The 22,548-nt window shown below is 45.3% G+C and overlaps 1 protein-coding gene across 1 annotated transcript in view; it reads left to right on the top strand.

Annotated features, from left to right (window-relative positions):
* Positions 1-22,548, top strand: part of IL12RB1 (interleukin 12 receptor subunit beta 1) — a 228,817-nt gene that overhangs the window by 100,985 nt on the left and 105,284 nt on the right. The window contains exon 4 of the mRNA XM_069745689.1: positions 9,228-9,370. Within this exon, the coding sequence (XP_069601790.1) occupies positions 9,228-9,370 (143 nt within the window). The remainder of the gene's footprint in view (positions 1-9,227; positions 9,371-22,548) is intronic.

The following is a 22,548-nucleotide window of genomic DNA, read 5'->3' as shown; positions in this document are numbered from 1 at the left end:
GAAAGGGTCTCTCTGAGGCTCTTAAGGATGTCATGGTGGGATTTCCTATGCCTGCTGGTTTGAATGAGTCTTTGTCTTTGGCTATTCAGATCGGTCGATGCTTGCGCGAGCGTAAATCTGTGCACCATTTGGCGGTACTGCCTGAGGTTAAACCTGAGCCTATGCAGTGCGATAGGACTATGACTAGAGTTGAACGGCAGGAATACAGACGTCTGAATGGTCTGTGTTTCTACTGTGGTGATTCCACTCATGCTATTTCTGATTGTCCTAAGCGCACTAAGCGGTCCGCTAGGTCTGCCGTCATTGGTACTGTACAGTCCAAATTCCTTCTGTCCATTACCTTGATATGCTCTTTGTCGTCGTTTTCTGTCATGGCGTTTGTGGATTCGGGCGCTGCCCTGAATCTGATGGATTTGGATTATGCTAAACGTTGTGGGTTTTTCTTGGAGCCTTTGCGGTGTCCTATTCCATTGAAAGGAATTGATGCTACACCTTTGGCCAAGAATAAACCTCAATACTGGGCCCAGCTGACCATGTGCATGGCTCCTGCACATCAGGAAGTTATTCGCTTTCTGGTGTTGCATAATCTGCATGATGTGGTCGTGTTGGGGTTGCCATGGCTACAAACCCATAATCTAGTATTGGATTGGAATTCCATGTCGGTATCCAGCTGGGGTTGTCAGGGGGTACATGGTGATGTTCCATTTTTGTCGATTTCGTCATCCACCCCTTCTGAGGTCCCAGAGTTCTTGTCTGATTATCAGGATGTATTTGAAGAGCCCAAGTCCGATGCTCTACCTCCGCATAGGGATTGTGATTGTGCTATCAATTTGATTCCTGGTAGTAAATTCCCTAAAGGTCGATTATTTAATTTATCCGTGCCCGAACACGCCGCTATGCGCAGTTATGTGAAGGAATCCCTGGAGAAGGGACATATTCGCCCATCGTCATCACCACTGGGAGCAGGGTTCTTCTTTGTAGCCAAGAAGGATGGTTCGCTGAGACCGTGTATTGATTACCGCCTTCTTAATAAGATCACTGTTAAATTTCAGTATCCCTTGCCATTGTTATCTGACTTGTTTGCTCGGATTAAGGGGGCTAGTTGGTTCACTAAGATAGATCTTCGTGGTGCGTATAATCTGGTGAGAATCAGGCAAGGAGATGAATGGAAAACTGCATTCAATACGCCCGAGGGTCATTTTGAGTATCTAGTGATGCCGTTCGGACTTGCCAATGCTCCATCTGTGTTTCAGTCTTTTATGCATGACATCTTCCGTGAGTATCTGGATAAATTCCTGATTGTTTACTTGGATGACATTTTGATCTTCTCAGATGATTGGGAGTCTCATGTGAAGCAGGTCAGAATGGTTTTTCAGGTCCTGCGTGCTAACTCTTTGTTTGTGAAGGGATCAAAGTGTCTCTTCGGTGCGCAGAAAGTTTCATTTTTGGGGTTCATCTTTTCCCCTTCTACTATCGAGATGGATCCAGTTAAGGTCCAAGCCATCCAGGATTGGATTCAGCCGACATCTCTGAAAAGTCTGCAAAAGTTCCCGGGCTTTGCTAATTTTTATCGTCGCTTCATCTGTAATTTTTCTAGCATTGCCAAACCATTGACCGATTTGACCAAGAAGGGTGCTGATTTGGTTAATTGGTCTTCTGCTGCTGTGGAAGCTTTTCAGGAGTTGAAACGTCGTTTTTGTTCTGCCCCTGTGTTGTGTCAGCCAGATGTTTCTCTTCCGTTCCAGGTCGAGGTTGATGCTTCTAAGATTGGAGCAGGGGCGGTTTTGTCACAGAGAGGTTCTGATTGCTCAGTGATGAAACCATGTGCTTTCTTTTCCAGGAAGTTTTCGCCCGCTGAGCGTAATTATGATGTGGGCAATCGAGAGTTGCTGGCCATGAAGTGGGCATTCGAGGAGTGGCGTCATTGGCTTGAAGGAGCTAAGCATCGCGTGGTGGTATTGACTGATCATAAGAACTTGACTTATCTCGAGTCTGCCAAGCGCTTGAATCCTAGACAGGCCCGTTGGTCGTTATTTTTTGCCCGCTTCGACTTTGTGATTTCGTACCTTCCGGGCTCTAAAAATGTGAAGGCGGATGCTCTGTCTAGGAGTTTTGTGCCCGACTCTCCGGGTTTATCTGAGCCAGCGGGTATCCTCAAGGAAGGAGTCATTGTGTCTGCCATCTCCCCTGATTTGCGGCGGGTGCTGCAAAAATTTCAGGCGAATAAACCTGATCGTTGTCCAGCAGAGAAACTGTTCGTCCCTGATAGGTGGACTAATAAACTTATCTCTGAACTTCATTGTTCGGTGTTGGCTGGTCATCCTGGAATCTTTGGTACCAGAGAGTTAGTGGCTAGATCCTTCTGGTGGCCATCTCTGTCACGGGATGTACGTACTTTTGTGCAGTCCTGTGGGATTTGTGCTAGGGCTAAGCCCTGCTGTTCTCGTGCCAGTGGGTTGCTTTTGCCCTTGCCGGTCCCAAAGAGGCCTTGGACACATATTTCGATGGATTTCATTTCTGACCTTCCCGTTTCTCAAAAGATGTCAGTCCTTTGGGGTCTTTTCGTTTGACCCTCCCAGACTCCTTTTCCATACATAATGTATTCCATAGGTCGTTGTTGCGGAGATACGTGGCACCTATGGTTCCATCTGTTGAGCCTCCTGCCCCGGTTTTGGTGGAGGGGGAATTGGAGTATATTGTGGAGAAGATTTTGGATTCTCGTGTTTCTAGACGGAAACTCCAGTATCTGGTTAAATGGAAGGGTTATGCTCAGGAAGATAATTCCTGGGTTTTTGCCTCTGATGTTCATGCTTCCGATCTTGTTCGTGCCTTTCATGCGGCTCATCCTGGTCGGCCTGGGGGCTCTGGTGAGGGTTCGGTGACCCCTCCTCAAGGGGGGGGTACTGTTGTGAATTCTGTGGCTGAATTCACTCCTGTGGTCACAAGTGGTACTGCAGCTTCTGAGCTTCCTCCCTCAGGTGTTCTGGTGAGCTCGCTAACTGCTTCATTACTTAACTCCGCCTGATGCTGCTATCCTTGCTCCTTGTCAATGTTTCAGTGTTGGATCTGAGCTTCTCCTGATTGTTCCTGTGACCTGCTGCTCTGTATAGCTAAGTGCTTTTTGCTTTTTTTGTTGCTTTTTTTCTGTCCAGCTTGTCTTTTGTTTTGCTGGAAGCTCTGAGACGCAAAGGGTGTACCGCCGTGCCGTTAGTTCGGCACGGTGGGTTTTTTTTGCCCCCTTTGCGTGGTTTTGCTTTAGGGTTTTTGGTAGACTGCAAAGTTCGCTTTACTGTCCTCGCTCTGTCCTAGAATATCGGGCCCCACTTTGCTGAATCTATTTCATCCCTATGTTTTGTCTTTTCATCTTACTCACAGTCATTATATGTGGGGGGCTGCCTTTTCCTTTGGGGAATTTCTCTGGGGCAAGTCAGGCCTATTTTTCTATCTTCAGGCTAGCTAGTTTCTTAGGCTGTGCCGAGTTGCCTAGGTAGTTGTTAGGCGCAATCCACAGCCGCTTTTAGTTGTGTTTAGGATAGGATCAGGTGTGCAGTCTACAGAGTTTCCACGTCTCCGAGCTCGTTCTTGTATTTTTGGGTATTTGTCAGATCACTGTGTGCGCTCTGATCGCTAAGCACACTGTGTTTCTGGATTGCCTTCATAACACCTGTCATTAGCAAACATAACAATACTGCCCACTTCAGCATACTGGTCACGACAACGTACTGGTCACTACAATAGCAGTTTGCAATTTTCACTTGGCAACATTCATTGCTGCTTTTTTCTGGATAACACCCATGGAGTCAAAATCGTAACTATGCAACACTCACTAGGGCCGTGGGGCACTCGGAACCAGGTCGGACAATTCTTAAAGGGGTGGTCACAGCAGCGGTGACCCGGTCCGTGGCTCTGGCTGCGCAATAAAAGGGATGAGGGAACGTTTGTAGGGGATTGTTCATGACGCCACCTGTGGTATTCAGCTATAAATGGCCGATGCTGCTTAGGGAGTCCGCTGGGGCCGATGGTGATGCAGCTGGATGGTTCTGCTCCCCACAGGCGGAGCAGGGCCCCAGGGCTACCGGTACAGTTTATGTGGGATAGTGGACGTTGGGGTGCAGGGTTGTTTACGGCGACCACCTTATAAGTAGAGATGATCAAATTTGTTCGGAAAATGATCGTCAAACATAAATTTGACATGAATATGGCACATTCGGATTCGTGATCGGAAACCTGAGCAAAATGTTATAAAATTGGTATAAATCAGCAACATTCGGTAAAAGTGCGGGAAAATACTTGCGTTGACACAAAAATATTTTCAGCACTTTAGCAACGATAATGGTGGTGTATTATGAACGTTTGGCACATGTTTCATGAGGGGAAGGGGTTTGCAGAGCTCAGAGGCATGGAGTTCTTGGAAGCACAGCACAGCAGTCATTTTTTTCTTAACTTTATGTGTGCGCACTGCAGCTAGCCAATCAGAGCGCAGGAAACACCTACAATGTCCTGACACCACGGCTTGGGTTATTAGCTGCTGAAATCACATGTCCCTCTCCATATACATATCTGACATCTTGTTTTAGTGCCATGTTGACACTGTAACAGCGCAGAGAGGCTGCTCCTGATGCTGCCACTGTTACTAGCAAGATTTCAGCTATTTAGTTAGATAGTTGTGTATCAGATAGAGTAGCTAGATAGTGTGCATTATGGCTGTAAAATTTACCTTCTGGAATTTGTTTTTTTTTTGTGTGGCATCACTGAGGTTCTCAGACAAAGCCAGCAGGGCACATGTCATACAAGTGTGTTATGCACAGCTTCTATAGTGGTCCATGCACGAGTATAGCATTCTAAATGATATTATTTCAGTAGCTAAATGTGAAAAAGCCTGCTGTATCTCACATTTTAGCTAGTAAGATAGATGATTGCATATCATTCAGATAGTGTAGCTGGATAGTGTCCAGTGTGGCTGTAAGATTTACCTTCCATATTTTTTGGAGGGGTGGGGGCATTTCTGATGGTTCTCAGAAAAGCCGGCAGGGCTCATGTGGAGCTCCCCAACCAGGGCAGCGGGGTACTCGGTATCGGGTCTGGTCTTAAAGGGGATGTCACAGTGGCTGCAACCCGGTCCGTGGCCCTGGGCATCCAATTAAAGGGAAAGGTCTTTAAAGGGATTTTGCAATGTCTATGTTCGTGACACCACATGTGGTGTTCGGTCAGTTGGGACTGATGCGGCTTAAAGGGGTCCTCTGGGGTGATAGTATGCAGCAAGATGGTGACGCTTCCCACAGGTGAAGCGGGGTCCCCAGGGCTTCCCAAGTGTATGGCGATGATGGTGTAAGCCGATAAATGAGCAAAGAATGAGGACACAGGTTAGCAAAGTCTTTACCTGGTTTACTGATGCTAGTAGTAGTTCTCAGTCCAGGGTACCAAGTGCAGGGTAGCTGTGATCTGGCCGGCTTGGAGGCAATAGGAGATCCAGGACCCTTGGGTGTCACACAGACCTAACGTGCATTAAAAAAATTCAAATTTTTTCTGTAGCTGAATGTCATACATCCAGCCGTATCACACATTGTCATGTTGTGGCAGTGATATGAACCTGTCTGCAGACCTAACACACCTTAAAAAAAATTCTATTTATTTCTGTTGATAAACGTCATACAGCCTGCTATATCCAACCTTTTCATTTAGTGACGTTTATATTCTTCTGTGTGCAGAGCTGTAGCACATTAATTTTTTTCTTTTTTGCAAATGTGATACAGCAGGCGAGATCTGACTTTGAAATTGTTTTGAGCCTATCTTCTAGATTATGTGATTCTTTGGCATCCAATTTCTCACGGGCATCTTTTACACCTAGCTTGAGACAAGCATCTTTTACACCTATCTTCTGATGAGCATCAAACGCTCTCTTATAATTGGTGTTGGGTAGATGAGTAATAGTTGTAGTCTGGATCCTGGATCTTGTACTTCCCATAGCTGCCCTGTTACTGGTATCATTGTTCGTTCCCATTCACGGCCAAAAAATTCTTCTGTTACTAACAATATTGTTGGTAAAATATTTGAAGGGTTTCTGAGGGATGTTATTCTGGATTATCTCAATGAGAATAACTGTTTAACTCCATATCAGCATGGGTTTATGAGAAATCGCTCCTGTCAAACCAATCTAATCAGTTTTTATGAAGAGGTAAGCTATAGGCTGGACCACGGTGAGTCATTGGACGTGGTATATCTCGATTTTTCCAAAGCGTTTGATACCGTGCCGCACAAGAGGTTGGTACACAAAATGAGAATGCTTGGTCTGGGGGAAATGTGTGTAAATGGGTTAGTAACTGGCTTAGTGATAGAAAGCAGAGGGTGGTTATAAATGGTATAGTCTCTAACTGGGTCGCTGTGACCAGTGGGGTACCGCAGGGGTCAGTATTGGGACCTGTTCTCTTCAACATATTCATTAATGATCTGGTAGAAGGTTTACACAGTAAAATATCGATATTTGCAGATGATACAAAACTATGTAAAGCAGTTAATACAAGAGAAGATAGTATTCTGCTACAGATGGATCTGGATAAGTTGGAAACTTGGGCTGAAAGGTGGCAGATGAGGTTTAACAATGATAAATGTAAGGTTATACACATGGGAAGAAGGAATCAATATCACCATTACACACTGAATGGGAAACCACTGGGTAAATCTGACAGGGAGAAGGACTTGGGGATCCTAGTTAATGATAAACTTACCTGGAGCAGCCAGTGCCAGGCAGCAGCTGCCAAGGCAAACAGGATCATGGGGTGCATTAAAAGAGGTCTGGATACACATGATGAGAGCATTATACTGCCTCTGTACAAATCCCTAGTTAGACCGCACATGGAGTACTGTGTCCAGTTTTGGGCACCGGTGCTCATGAAGGATATAATGGAACTAGAGAGAGTACAAAGGAGGGCAACAAAATTAATAAAGGGGATGGGAGAACTACAATACCCAGATAGATTAGCGAAATTAGGATTATTTAGTCTAGAAAAAAGACGACTGAGGGGCGATCTAATAACCATGTATAAGTATATAAGGGGACAATACAAATATCTCGCTGAGGATCTGTTTATACCAAGGAAGGTGACGGGCACAAGGGGGCATTCTTTGCGTCTGGAGGAGAGAAGGTTTTTCCACCAACATAGAAGAGGATTCTTTACTGTTAGGGCAGTGAGAATCTGGAATTGCTTGCCTGAGGAGGTGGTGATGGCGAACTCAGTCGAGGGGTTCAAGAGAGGCCTGGATGTCTTCCTGGAGCAGAACAATATTGTATCATACAATTATTAGGTTCTGTAGAAGGACGTAGATCTGGGGATTTATTATGATGGAATATAGGCTGAACTGGATGGACAAATGTCTTTTTTCGGCCTTACTAACTATGTTACTATGTTACTATGTTACATCATACATCAGGGGACATGTCTCTTTTAAATTGTTTTGAGCATCCACTCAATCTTATACAAGCCTAATCGAAAGACACAAACAAATTCTTCAGTTATTAACGTCATACATCAGGGGATATGTCACTTTTAAATTGTTTTGAGCATCTACTCAACCTTATACAGGCCTTATCGATAGGCCCAAACAAATTCTTCAGTTATTAACGTCATACATCAGGGGATATGTCACTTTTAAATTGTTTTGACCATCTACTCAACCTTATACAGGCCTTATCGATAGGCTCAAACAAATTCTTCAGTTATTAACGTCATATAGCAGGGGACATGTCACCTTTAAATTGTTTTGTGCATCCACTCAATCTTTAACAGGCCTTATCGAAAGGCCCAAAAAAATTCTTCTGTTGCTAACGTCATACAATAAGGGACGTGTCACTTTTAAATTGTTTGTAGCACATCTTCTTTGTCATTCACATTGAAAAAATTATTTTTTCTGTGACTAACGAGATTCAGCACGCCATATTTCACCTTATCATTTAGAGCCACTGAAATTCAGCTGTACAAAGGTGGTGCAGAGTAAAAAATCTAATTTGTAGTTGCTAATACTGTACTTGTAGCGCACTATCTGTGCAACATGAGTGGGAAAAAGCGAGGTCGTGGTGGAAGGGGGATTAGGCTCAGTATTCAAGGTCTAAATGGGGTAGGTGGTGAAATTGATGCCACTTTATTGGTGTTTGGCACTAATTTTGGGAAATCTGTACACTCTTAGTTGGGTGTCCATTTGCTGGGTTAGCTGTAGTGGAAGATGCGTCGGTCCCTATTATACAATTTCTACTCTCTTGAAATTGATACCACGTGGTTGTTGATTCCAACGAATTTTTGGAAATGTGTGCACTCATGGTTGGGTGTACATCTGCTGGGTTAGCTGTAGATGAAGAGATGTCGCTCCCTATGTTGGTGGCAGCCGTCGGATCTGAGTGACCCCTCCAGCGTCACCTCCTTGATACACATGTACTCCTCTCGTTGCACCTGAACTCATTATCCACTCTAAGTTAAATCTAAAATCTCTTCTGCTTAGGACAAGATGGACTGCCAGCTCACTGTTACAAATTGTGGGAGATAGGGGATGAAGAGTGAGAGAGAGGATGATACATACAATGCCAGAAACAAAGGAAGGAGTTTTATCTCATTCTAGAGCTGGATTCATAGCTACACTACCCATCACTGTTGTATAATGTACTCCATGCTGCTGCTGCTTTAAGAGTGTGCTACACAAAGACTGGAGAGTAGACATTCCTCATCAATGGCTGTTTATGGTAGACATAATAGCAGTTCATCACCAACAACTAACTTAGAGACTACTGAAAATTAAGGATGAAGCATTCAGAGGGAAAACTGATGAAAAATACAGGATGGAAGTCATTTAGTCTCTAGACAGTGTTATTCTACTTGTTCTCAAACATAATAGTCTATTTTGAAAATTCACCAGAAAGCACAGGTACACATGAAATAAAAAAGTTTTTAGAAGCCCTGTTTTTGTAAAGAAAATGAATGTCACCTATAAAATCAGTTGAATTGGTATGCGCTGTTAACCATTCTTTTTACACAGTTGTTAAAACATTGTTGACGCTCTCAATTAAATTAATCAAGAAAACTGTTGTGTGGCCAGCTAGCATTTAATAGTCTACTAAGACCCGTTTTAACGTGGACGTCAGTTGTTTATATTGACTGATAGACTAGACAAATTAATTTTAAGATTTTGCTATTTCTTTGCTGGTTTAAACAATTATTAATTCAATTTTTTTAATCTATTAGTAAAATTGGACCCTCCAAACAAGAAAATCACTATTACTCGAGGAGACCATAACATAACAGTTTCCTGGACAAGAACTGATTTCTTTTCAGGGGTCTTAAATACGATAAAACAAGTAAGATATGAAGAACATAACTTGTATTCGGTAAGTTTAACTTATTAATCAATAAAATGTGTAGTATTTTTTTTCAAATAAAAATGCATTTCTAATCAAACTACAGTACAAAAGGTAATCAGTATTATATGGAGAACAAAGCTGAATTAACATAAATGACATTAATAGCATATTTGTTTTCACATTTAGTAAGAGGTGCATTTATTTATGCACAAATCCAGTAAGGAAAATAGCTGTCAAAGCAGATTGGAGTATTTGCTTCCAACCTCCAGCTACAGAAATTTTTATGACACTAGATGCCCGGCTGGAAGCCCTGATGTCTAGACAATCTGAAACTTGTGCTCTCATAATGGAAATCATCCTGTATGATCCGCCTAAGTACTATGGGAATCCGAAGCAGTGCCTTGGGTTCCTGGAGTGCAAGCATTCATGTCAGGAGATGCCCTGACATGGCTCATTCCCATTCCCAGAGGCTTTAAAGATGGCCTTATGAATGGTCTTTGATAGCTGAGAGGCATCTTGTGTAAAAAACTCCCTCTCCTCTGGGGAGTGGCTAATTACTGTAGTGAATCATTAGTAGGATGTAATGCTAGTGAGTTGTGAGGTCCTCTGGTCCCGGTGCAGCCAGAGCCTGAATGCTATCCCCTGGTCTCAGTGTGGCCAGTCCTGTATCCTCATCCCCTCGTCATGAGGCGGCCAGTGCCTGAACCCTGTCCCCTGGTCCTGGAGAGGACAGTAAATTAACCTCATCCCCTGGTCTAGGAGCGGCCAGTGCCTGAACCTCGCCCCCTGGTCCCGGTGAGCCAGTGCATGAACCTCATCCCCTGGTCTGGGAACAGCCAGTGTCTGAACCTCATCCTCTGTTCCCAGAGTGGCCAGGGCATAAACCTGGTTCCCTGATCCCGTTGCGGCCAGTGCCTGAACCTCATCCCCTGGTCTTGGGACAGCCAGTGTCTGAACCTCATCCTCTGTTCCCGGAGTGGCCAGGGCCTAAACCTGGTTCCCTGGTCCCGGAGTGGCCAGTGACTGTACCTCATCCCCTGGTCCCAGTACGGAACGTGCCTGAACCTCATTCCCTGGTCCTGGAGAGGCCAGTGTCTGAAACTTGTCTGCTGGTCCTGAACCAATCAGTGCCTGAACCTCATCCCCTGGTCCCAGAGCGGCCAGGACCTGAACCCTGTTCCCAGGTTCTGGAGTGGCCAGTGCCTGAACATTGTCCCCTTGTCCTGAAGCGGCCAGTCCTGTTCTGGAAGTCCCCTGGTCCCAGTGTGGCCAGTTCACGAACACTATTCTCCAATCCATGAGTGGCCTAACCCAGATCCTGAATCCTAGACTGGCGTGTCTGAACTAGGCCCTAAAGTACGGTCAGCGTACCTGACCCCTGGGATCAGTATCTGCAGTACCGGGTTCTGCCAGGAGCGGTACTTGGCATCTACCTGCCTCGCAAGCCTGACCTCACCACTAAAAGCTCCAGTGAACACCAAGTTAGCCACTTAGTTATCCCCCTTCCTGAGTAGGCTCAGCCCTGTGGCAGTGGATCCACAAATCCACGTGCGCCACGGCTGGGCGTAACAGTCTGCTCAGCTCAGCCATGACCGCAACATAGAGGTTTTAGAACAATTTATGGTTTCATCCTGCTAATGCCTATTTCAAGGAAGGCCTTGCATATTTAATTAAGATACTGCCAGACCACATGCTACATCCATCACAGCAGCAAGGCTTCATAGAAGAAGAGTTCAGGTGATGAACAGCAGTTCAGACCTTTCACCAACAGAAAATATTTGGAGCATTTTGAAGCAAAAAATCCAGTAAAGAAGACCCGTGACTGTTGGTCAGCTAGAATCCTACATAAGGGTAAGTTCACACAGGGCGTTTTTGCTGCGTTTTTTTTCTGCAGCAAAACTTGATCATCTTGGCAGGAAAGAAGCTAAGCCAAAAATGCAGGTCTAGGTGCATTTTTTGTCACGTTTTTGGTGCGGTTTTTTTCATGCGTTTTTTTTCTCTTTGTGCATGACAATAAAGTTGAGTACACACAGAGAAAAAAAAACAACTTCCTGTAGATAGAATGAATACATAGAATGAATAGATAGATTGATAGAATAGATAGAATGAATAGATAATAACAATAATAATTTTATTTATATAGCGCCAACATATTCCACAGCGCTTTACAATTATTGATAGAATACATAGAATTACAGTAGATTGATAGAATAGATAGAATGAATAGATAGATTGATATAATAGATGGAGTGAATATATAGATTGATAGAATAGATAGATGGATAGAATAGATCGAATAGATAGTTAGATTACCTCCGGTAACCTCTTCCCTGGCATTCTTCCACGGTCTAGAGGTTACCTCAGGTCAGGCTGTGAGGGAGCGCAGGCTCAGTGACATCACCGCTAGATACTGAGCCTGCGCCTGCTGCGTCTCATTCCTTCCCCAATAGCTTACAGTAGGGGGCGGCCACATTAGCAGCGCTCCCGGTTGTAAGCTTTATCTCCCCCAGATACATTGTGGGACACTCATTATATTGGTGTTGTGAATTCTGTTATCGAACTCCCTCCTGTGGTCATGAATGGTACTTCGGCGAGTTCTGTCCATGGACTCCCTCTGGTGGCTATGAGTGGAGCTGCTGCTTCTGAGGTTCCTTCCACAGGTGACATAGTTTATTCTTTGGCTGGCTGCTCTATTTAACTCCACTCAGATCTTTACTCCATGCCAGCTATCAATGTTCTTGTACTGGTTCAGTTCGCTCTTGGATCTTTCTTGTGACCTGTCTACTCCAGCAGAAGCTAAGTCCCTGCTAGTTAATTATTTGTTCATTGTTTCCTTGTCCAGCTTGCTATAATGATTTTGCCTTGCTAGCTGGAAGCTCTGGGATGCAGAGTGGCACCTCCGCACCGTGAGTCGGTGCGGAGGTCTTTTTGCACACTCTGCGTGGTCTTTTTGTAGTTTTTTGTGCTGACCGCAAAGATACCTTTCCTATCCTCAGTCTGTTTAGTAAGTCTGGCCTCCCTTTGCTGAAACCTGTTTCATTTCTGTGTTTGTGACTTTCTTCTTAACTCACAGTCAATATATGTGGAGGGCTGCCTTTTCCTTTGGGGAATTTCTCTGAGGCAAGGTAGGCTTTATTTTCTATCTCTAGGGCTAGTTAGCTCTTACGCTGTGAAGAGGCGTCTGTTGTGAATTCTGTGGCAGAGCTCCCTCCTGTGGTCACAAGTGGTACTTCGGCTGATTCTCGCTGTGAGCTTCCGTTGGTGGAGGAAAGTGGTACTGCGGCTTCTGAGTTTCCTTCCTCAGGTGATGTGGTGGAGTCGTTAGGTGCTGCTTTATTTAACTCCACCTAGTGCTTTGATCCTGGCCTCCAGTCAATGTTCTAGTATTGGACCTGTTTCCTCCTGGATCGTTCCTGTGGCCTGCTGCTCTGCATAGCTAAGTTCCGCTTTGCTTTTTTGTTTTGCTGTTTTTTTCTTTCCAGCTTGTCTATTTGTTTTTTCCTGCTTGCTGGAAGCTCTGGGACGCAGAGGGTGTACCTCCGTGCCGTTAGTTCGGTACGGAGGGTCTTTTTGCCCCCTTTGCGTGGTTTTTGTAGGGTTTTGTGTTGACCGCAAAGTTACCTTTCATATCCTCGCTCTGTTCAGAAAGTCGGGCCTCACTTTGCTAAATCTATTTCATCTCTACGTTTGTCTTTTCATCTTAACTCACAGTCATTATATGTGGGGGCTGCCTTTTCCTTTGGGGTATTTCTCTGAGGCAAGGTAGGCTTATTTTCTATCTTCAGGCTACCTAGTTTCTCAGGCTGTGCCGAGTTGCATAGGAAGCATTAGGCGCAATCCACGGCTGCCTCTAGTGTGGTTGGAGAGGATTAGGGATTGCGGTCAGCAGAGTTCCCACGTCTCAGAGCTCGTTCTATGTTTTTGGGTTATTGTCAGGTCACTGTATTTGCTCTGACCTCTATGTCCATTGTGGTACTGAATTACCTTATCATAACAGTACTGGAGGCCAAAAGTACTAATGATTCTCAATAGAGGGAAAAAAGAAGTTCTGAGACCATTTTTTTTTCTCTGCACTGTGTTTTGCCTTTTTTTCCCCTAGACATTTGGGTGGTTCAGGACACAGGTGTAGCGATGGACATTAAAGGCCTGTCTTCATGTGTGGATCAGCTCACGGCAAGAGTACAAAATATTCAAGACTTTGTGGTTCAGAATTCTATGTTAGAACCGAGAATTCCTATTCCTGATTTGTTTTTTGGAGATAGAACTAAATTTCTGAGTTTCAAAAATAATTGTAAACTATTTCTGGCTTTGAAACCTCGCTCCTCTGGTGACCCAGTTCAACAAGTTAGGATCATTATTTCTTTTTTACGTGGCGACCCTCAGGACTGGGCATTTTCTCTTGCGTCAGGAGATCCTGCATTAAGTAATATCGATGCGTTTTTCCTGGCGCTCGGATTGCTGTACGATGAACCTAATTCAGTGGATCAGGCAGAGAAAAATTTCCTGGCTCTGTGTCAGGGTCAGGATGAGATAGAGGTATATTGTCAGAAATTTTGAAAGTGGTCCGTACTCACTTAATGGAATGAAGGTGCGCTCGCAGCTATTTTCAGAAAAGGTCTCTCTGAAGCCTTTAAGGATGTCATGGTGGGATTTCCTATGCCTGCTGGTCTGAATGAGTCTATGTCTTTGGCCATTCAGATCGGTCGACGCTTGCGTGAGCGTAAATCTGTGCACCATTTGGCGGTATTACCTGAGCTTAAACCATAGCCTATGCAGTGCGATAGGACTTTGACCAGAGTTGAACGGCAAGAACACAGACGTCTGAATGGGCTGTGTTTCTACTGTGGTGATTCCACTCATGCTATCTCTGATTGTCCTAAGCGCACTAAGCGGTTCGCTAGGTCTGCCACCATTAGTACGGTACAGTCAAAATTTATTCTGTCCGTTACCTTGATCTGCTCTTTGTCATCGTATTCTGTCATGGCATTTGTGGATTCAGGCGCTGCCCTGAATTTGATGGACTTGGAGTATGCTAGGCGTTGTGGGTTTTTCTTGGAGCCCTTGCAGTGTCCTATTCCATTGAGAGGAATTGATGCTACGCCTTTGGCCAAGAATAAGCCTCAGTACTGGACCCAGCTGACCATGTGCATGGCTCCTGCACATCAGGAGGTTATTCGCTTTCTGGTGTTGCATAATCTGCATGATGTGGTCGTGTTGGGGTTGCCATGGCTACAAGTCCATAATCCAGTATTAGATTGGAAATCCATGTCTGTGTCCAGCTGGGGTTGTCAGGGGGTACATGGTGATGTCCCATTTCTGACTATTTCGTCATCCACCCCTTCTGAGGTTCCAGAGTTCTTGTCTGATTACCGGGATGTGTTTGATGAGCCCAAGTCCGATACCCTACCTCCACATAGGGATTGTGATTGTGCTATCGATTTGATTCCTGGTAGTAAATTCCCAAAAGGTCGACTGTTTAATTTATCTGTGCCTGAGCACGCCGCTATGCGGAGTTATGTGAAGGAGTCCTTGGAGAAGGGGCATATTCGCCCGTCATCATCGCCATTAGGAGCAGGGTTCTTTTTTGTAGCCAAGAAGGATGGTTCACTGAGACCTTGTATTGATTACCGCCTTCTAAATAAGATCACGGTTAAATTTCAGTACCCCTTGCCGTTGTTATCTGATTTGTTTGCTCGGATTAAGGGGGCTAGTTGGTTCACCAAGATAGATCTTCGTAATGCGTATAATCTTGTGCGTATTAAGCGAGGCGATGAATGGAAAACTGCATTTAATACGCCCGAGGGCCATTTTGAGTATCTAGTAATGCCATTCGGACTTGCCAATGCTCCATCAGTGTTTCAGTCCTTTATGCATGACATCTTCTGAGAGTACCTGGATAAATTCCTGATTGTGTACTTGGATGACATTTTGATCTTCTCGGATGATTGGGAGTCTGTTATGAAAGGCAATTCAGTATCACAATGGACATGGAGGTCAGAGCACATACAGTGATCTGACAATAACCCAAAATAATAGAACGAGCTCTGAGACGTGGGAACTCTGCAGACCGCAATCCCTGATCCTCTCCAAACACAACTAGAGGCAGCCGTGGATTGCGCCTAAAGCTCCCTATGCAACTCGGCACAGCCTGAGAAACTAACTAGCCTGAAGATAGAAAAAATAAGCCTACCTTGCCTCAGAGAAATACCCCAAAGGAAAAGGCAGCCCCCCACATATAATGACTGTGAGTAAGATGAAAAGACAAACGTAGGGATGAAATAGATTCAGCAAAGTGAGGCCCAATATTCTAGACAGAACGAGGATAGGAAAGATAACTTTGCGGTCTACACAAAACCCTAAAGAAAACCACGCAAAGGGGCAAAAAGACCCTCCGTACCGAACTAACGGCACGGAGGTACACCCTTTGCGTCCCAGAGCTTCCAGCAAAACAAATAGACAAGCTGGACAGAAAAAATAGCAACAAATAGCAAAGAAGCACTTAGCTATGCAGAGCAGCAGGCCACAGGAATGATCCAGAGAAACACAAGTCCAACACTGGAACATTGACAGGAAGCATGAATCAAAGCATTAGGTGGGGTTAAGTAGAGAAGCACCTAACGACCTCACCAGATCACCTGAGGAAGGAAACTCAGAAGCAGCAGTACCAGTTTCCTCCACAAACGGAAGCTCCCAGAGAGAATCAGCCGAAGTACCACTTGTGACCACAGGAGGGAGCTCTGCCACAGAATTCACAACAGTACCCCCCCTTGAGGAGGAGTCACCGAACCCTCACCAGATCCCCCAGGCCGACCAGGATGAGCCACATGAAAGGCACGAACAAGATCGGGAGCATGGACATCAGAGGCAAAAACCCAGGAATTATCCTCCTGAGCATAACCGTTCCATTTAACCAGATACTGGAGTTTCCATCTTGAAACACGAGAATCCAAAATCTTCTCCACAATATACTCCAATTCCCCCTCCACCAAAACCGGAGCAGGAGGGTCAACAGATGGAACCATAGGTGCCACGTATCTCCGCAACAATGACCTATGGAAGACGTTATGTATGAAAAAAGAATCTGGGAGGGTCAGACGAAAAGACACAGGATTAATAACCTCAGAAATCCTATAAGGACCAATGAAACGAGGTTTAAACTTCGGAGAGGAAACCTTCATAGGAATATGACGAGAAGATAACCAAACCAAATCCCCAACACGAAGTCGGGGACCCACACGGCATCTGCGATTAGCGAAACGTTGAGCCTTCTCCTGGGACAAGGTCAAATTGTTCACTACATGAGTCCAAATCTGCTGCAACCTGTCCACCACAGTATCCACACCAGGACAGTCCGAAGACTCAACCTGTCCTGAAGAGAAACGAGGATGGAACCCAGAATTGCAGAAAAATGGCGAAACCAAGGTAGCCGAGCTGGCCCGATTATTAAGGGCGAACTCAGCCAAAGGCAAAAAGGACACCCAGTCATCCTGATCGGCAGAAACAAAGCATCTCAGATAGGTTTCCAAGGTCTGATTGGTTCGTTCGGTCTGGCCATTAGTCTGAGGATGAAAAGCCGAGGAAAAAGACAAGTCAATGCCCATCCTACCACAAAAGGCTCGCCAAAACCTCGAAACAAACTGGGAACCTCTGTCAGAAACGATATTCTCTGGAATGCCATGCAAACGAACCACATGCTGGAAGAACAATGGCACCAAATCAGAGGAGGAAGGCAACTTGGACAAGGGTACCAGATGGACCATCTTAGAAAAGCGATCACAGACCACCCAAATGACTGACATCTTTTGAGAGACGGGAAGATCTGAAATAAAATCCATAGAGATATGTGTCCAAGGTCTCTTCGGGACCGGCAAGGGCAAAAGCAACCCACTGGCACGAGAACAGCAGGGCTTAGCCCGAGCACAAATCCCACAGGACTGCACAAAAGAATGCACATCCCGCGACAGAGATGGCCACCAAAAGGATCTAGCCACTAACTCTCTGGTACCAAAGATTCCAGGATGACCAGCCAACACCGAACAATGAACCTCAGAGATCACTTTATTTGTCCACCTATCCGGGACAAACAGTTTCTCCGCTGGACAACGATCTGGTTTATTAGCCTGAAATTTTTGCAGCACCCGCCGCAAATCAGGGGAGATGGCAGACACAATTACTCCTTCCTTGAGGATACCCGCCGGCTCAGATAAACCCGGAGAGTCGGGCACAAAACTCCTAGACAGAGCATCCGCCTTCACATTTTTAGAGCCCGGAAGGTACGAAATCACAAAGTCAAAACGGGCGAAAAACAGCGACCAACGAGCCTGTCTAGGATTCAAACGCTTAGCAGACTCGAGATAAGTCAGGTTCTTATGATCAGTCAATACCACCACGCGATGCTTAGCTCCTTCAAGCCAATGACGCCACTCCTCGAATGCCCACTTCATGGCCAGCAACTCTCGGTTGCCCACATCATAATTCCGCTCAGCAGGCGAAAACTTCCTGGAAAAAAAAGCGCATGGTTTCATCACTGAACAATCAGAACCTCTCTGCGACAAAACAGCCCCTGCTCCAATCTCAGAAGCATCAACCTCGACCTGGAACGGAAGAGAAACATCAGGTTGACACAACACAGGGGCAGAAGAAAAACGACGCTTCAACTCTTGAAAAGCTTCCACAGCAGCAGAAGACCAATTGACCAAATCAGCACCCTTCTTGGTCAAATCGGTCAATGGTTTGGCAATTCTAGAAAAATTGCAGATGAAGCGACGATAAAAATTAGCAAAGCCCAGGAACTTTTGCAGACTTTTCAGAGATGTCGACTGAGTCCAGTCATGGATGGCTTGGACCTTAACAGGATCCATCTCGATAGTAGAAGGGGAAAAGATGAACCCCAAAAATGAAACCTTCTGCACACCAAAGAGACACTTTGATCCCTTCAAAAACAAAGAATTAGCACGCAGGACCTGAAAAACCGTTCTGACCTGTTTCACATGAGACTCCCAATCATCCAAGAAGATCAAAATGTCATCCAAGTACACAATCAGGAATTTATCCAGGTACTCTCGGAAGATGTCATGCATAAAGGACTGAAACACTGATGGAGCATTGGCAAGTCCGAATGGCATCACTAGATACTCAAAATGACCCTCGGGCGTATTAAATGCAGTTTTCCATTCATCGCCTCGCCTGATTCTCACCAGATTATACGCACCACGAAGATCAATCTTGGTGAACCAACTAGCCCCCTTAATCCGAGCAAACAAATCAGATAACAAAGGCAAGGGGTACTGAAATTTAACAGTGATCTTATTAAGAAGGCGATAATCTATACAAGGTCTCAGCGAACCATCCTTTTTGGCCACAAAAAAAAACCCTGCTCCCAATGGCGACGATGACGGGCGAATATGCCCCTTCTCCAGGGATTCCTTCACATAACTGCGCATAGCGGTGTGCTCAGGCACGGATAAATTAAACAGTCGACCTTTTGGGAATTTACCACCAGGAATCAAATTGATAGCACAATCACAATCCCTATGCGGAGGTAGGGCATCGGACTTGGGCTCATCAAATACATCCCGGTAATCAGACAAGAACTCTGGAACCTCAGAAGGGGTGGATGACGAAATTGACAAAAATAGAACATCACCATGTACCCCCTGACAACCCCAGCTGGACACCGACATGGATTTCCAATCCAATACTGAATTATGGGCTTGTAGCCATGGCAACCCCAACACGACCACATCATGCAGATTATGCAACACCAGAAAGCGAATATCCTCCTGATGTGCAGGAACCATGCACATGGTCAGCTGGGTCCAGTATTGAGGCTTATTCTTGGCCAAAGGCGTAGCATCAATACCTCTCAATGGAATAGGACACTGCAAGGGCTCCAAGAAAAACCCACAACGCTTAGCATATTCCAAGTCCATCAAATTCAGAGCAGCGCCTGAATCCACAAACGCCATGACAGAATATGATGACAAAGAGCAGATCAAGGTAACGGACAGAAGAAATTTTGACTGTACCATACCAATGGTGGCAGACCTAGCGAACCGCTTAGTGCGCTTAGGACAATCAGAGATAGCATGAGTGGAATCACCACAGTAGAAACACAGCCCATTCAGACGTCTGTGTTCTTGCCGTTCAACTCTGGTCAAAGTCCTATCGCACTGCATAGGCTCAGGATTAAGCTCAGGTAATACCGCCAAATGGTGCACAGATTTATGCTCACGCAAGCGTCGACCGATCTGAATAGCCAAAGACATAGACTCATTCAAACCAGCAGGCATAGGAAATCCCACCATGACATCCTTAAGGGCTTCAGAGAGACCCTTTCTGAACATAGCTGCCAGCGCAGATTCATTCCATTGAGTGAGCACTGACCATTTTCTAAATTTCTGGCAATATACCTCTATCTCATCCTGACCCTGACAAAGAGCCAGCAAATTCTTTTCTGCCTGGTCCACTGAATTAGGCTCATCGTACAGCAATCCGAGCGCCAGGAAAAATGCATTGATATTACTTAATGCAGGATCTCCTGGCGCAAGAGAAAATGCCCAGTCCTGAGGGTCGCCGCGCAAAAAAGAAATAATAATCAAAACCTGTTGAACTGGATCACCAGAGGAACGAGGTTTCAAGGCCAGAAATAACTTACAATTATTTTTGAAACTCAGAAACTTAGTTCTATCTCCAAAAAACAAATCAGGAATAGGAATTCTTGGTTCTAACATAGATTTCTGATCAATAGTGTCTTGAATCTTTTGTACTCTTGCCGAGAGCTGATCCACAAATGAAGACAGACTTCTAATGTCCATCGCTACACCTGTGTACTGAACCACCCAAATGTCTAGGGGAAAAAAAAGACAAAACACAAAGCCAAGAAAAAAAAATGGTCTCAGAACTTCTTTTTCCCCTCCATTGAGAATCATTAGTACTTTTTGCTTCCTGTACTGTTATGAAAGGCAATTCAGTATCACAATGGACATGGAGGTCAGAGCACATACAGTGATCTGACAATAACCCAAAATAATAGAACGAGCTCTGAGACGTGGGATCTCTGCAGACCGCAATCCCTGATCCTCTCCAAACACAACTAGAGGCAGCCGTGGATTGCGCCTAAAGCTCCCTATGCAACTCGGCACAGCCTGAGAAACTAACTAGCCTGAAGATAGAAAAAATAAGCCTACCTTGCCTCAGAGAAATACCCCAAAGGAAAAGGCAGCCCCCCACATATAATGACTGTGAGTAAGATGAAAAGACAAACGTAGGGATGAAATAGATTCAGCAAAGTGAGGCCCGATATTCTAGACAGAACGAGGATAGGAAAGATAACTTTGCGGTCTACACAAAACCCTAAAGAAAACCACGCAAAGGGGCAAAAAGACCCTCCGTACCGAACTAACGGCACGGAGGTACACCCTTTGCGTCCCAGAGCTTCCAGCAAAACAAATAGACAAGCTGGACAGAAAAAATAGCAACAAATAGCAAAGAAGCACTTAGCTATGCAGAGCAGCAGGCCACAGGAATGATCCAGAGAAACACAAGTCCAACACTGGAACATTGACAGGAAGCATGAATCAAAGCATTAGGTGGGGTTAAGTAGAGAAGCACCTAACGACCTCACCAGATCACCTGAGGAAGGAAACTCAGAAGCAGCAGTACCAGTTTCCTCCACAAACGGAAGCTCCCAGAGAGAATCAGCCGAAGTACCACTTGTGACCACAGGAGGGAGCTCTGCCACAGAATTCACAACAGGAGTCTCATGTGAAGCAGGTCAGAACGGTGTTTCAGGTCCTGCGTGCTAATTCTTTGTTTGTGAAGGGATCAAAGTGTCTCTTTGGTGTTCAGAAGGTTTCATTTTTGGGGTTCATCTTTTCCCCTTCTACTATCGAGATGGACCCTGTTAAGGTCCAAGCCATCCATGATTGGACTCAGCCGACATCTCTGAAAAGTCTGCAACAGTTCCTGGGCTTTGCTAATTTTTATCGTCGCTTCATCTGCAATTTTTCTAGTATTGCTAAACCATTGACCGATTTGACCAAGAAGGGTGCTGATGTGGTCAATTGGTCTTCTGCTGCTGTGGAAGCTTTTCAAGAGTTGAAGCGTCGTTTTTCTTCTGCCCTGTGTTGTGTCAACCTGATGTTTCGCTTCCGTTCCAGGTCGAGGTTGATGCTTCTGAGATTGGAGCAGGGGCTGTTTTGTCGCAGAGAAGTTCTGATTGCTCGGTGATGAAACCATGCGCCTTCTTTTCCAGGAAGTTTTCGCCTGCTGAGCGAAATTATGATGTGGGCAATCGAGAGTTGCTGGCCATGAAGTGGGCATTCGAGGAGTGGCGTCATTGGCTTGAAGGAGCTAAGCATCGCGTGGTGGTCTTGACTGATCATAAGAACTTGACTTATCTCGAGTCTGCCAAGCGGTTGAATCCTAGACAGGCTCGTTGGTCGCTGTTTTTTGCCCGTTTTGACTTTGTGATTTCGTACCTTCCGGGCTCTAAAAATGTGAAGGCGGATGCTCTGTCTAGGAGTTTTGTGCCCAACTCTCCGGGTTTATCTGAGCCGGCGGGTATCCTCAAAGAGGGAGTAATTGTGTCTGCCATCTCCCCTGATTTGTGGCGGGTGCTGCAAAAATTTCAGGCTAATAAACCTGATCGTTGCCCAGCGGAGAAACTGTTTGTCCCTGATAGGTGGACAAATAAAGTTATCTCTGAGGTTCATTGTTCGGTGTTGGCTGGTCATCCTGGAATCTTTGGTACCAGAGAGTTAGTGGCTAGATCCTTTTGGTGGCCATCTCTGTCGCGGGATGTGCGTACTTTTGTGTAGTCCTGTGGGATTTGTGCTCGGGCTAAGCCCTGCTGTTCTCGTGCCAGTGGGTTGCTTTTGCCCTTGCCGGTTCCGAAGAGGCCTTGGACACATATCTCTATGGATTTTATTTCAGATCTTCCCGTCTCTCAAAAGATGTCGGTCATTTGGGTGGTCTGTGATCGCTTCTCTAAGATGGTCCATTTGGTACCCTTGTCTAAATTACCTTCCTCCTCTGATTTGGTGCCATTGTTCTTCCAGCATGTGGTTCGTTTACATGTTATTCCAGAGAATATCGTTTCTGACAGAGGTTCCCAGTTTGTTTCGAGGTTTTGGCGAGCCTTTTGTGGTAGGATGGGCATTGACTTGTCTTTTTCCTCGGCTTTCCATCCTCAGACTAATGGC

Source organism: Ranitomeya imitator, chromosome 1, assembly GCF_032444005.1.
Source record: "Ranitomeya imitator isolate aRanImi1 chromosome 1, aRanImi1.pri, whole genome shotgun sequence".
Taxonomy (NCBI): Eukaryota; Metazoa; Chordata; class Amphibia; order Anura; family Dendrobatidae; genus Ranitomeya; species Ranitomeya imitator.
Note: the sequence above shows the minus strand (reverse complement) of the source record. Positions and strands in the feature narration are given on the sequence as shown.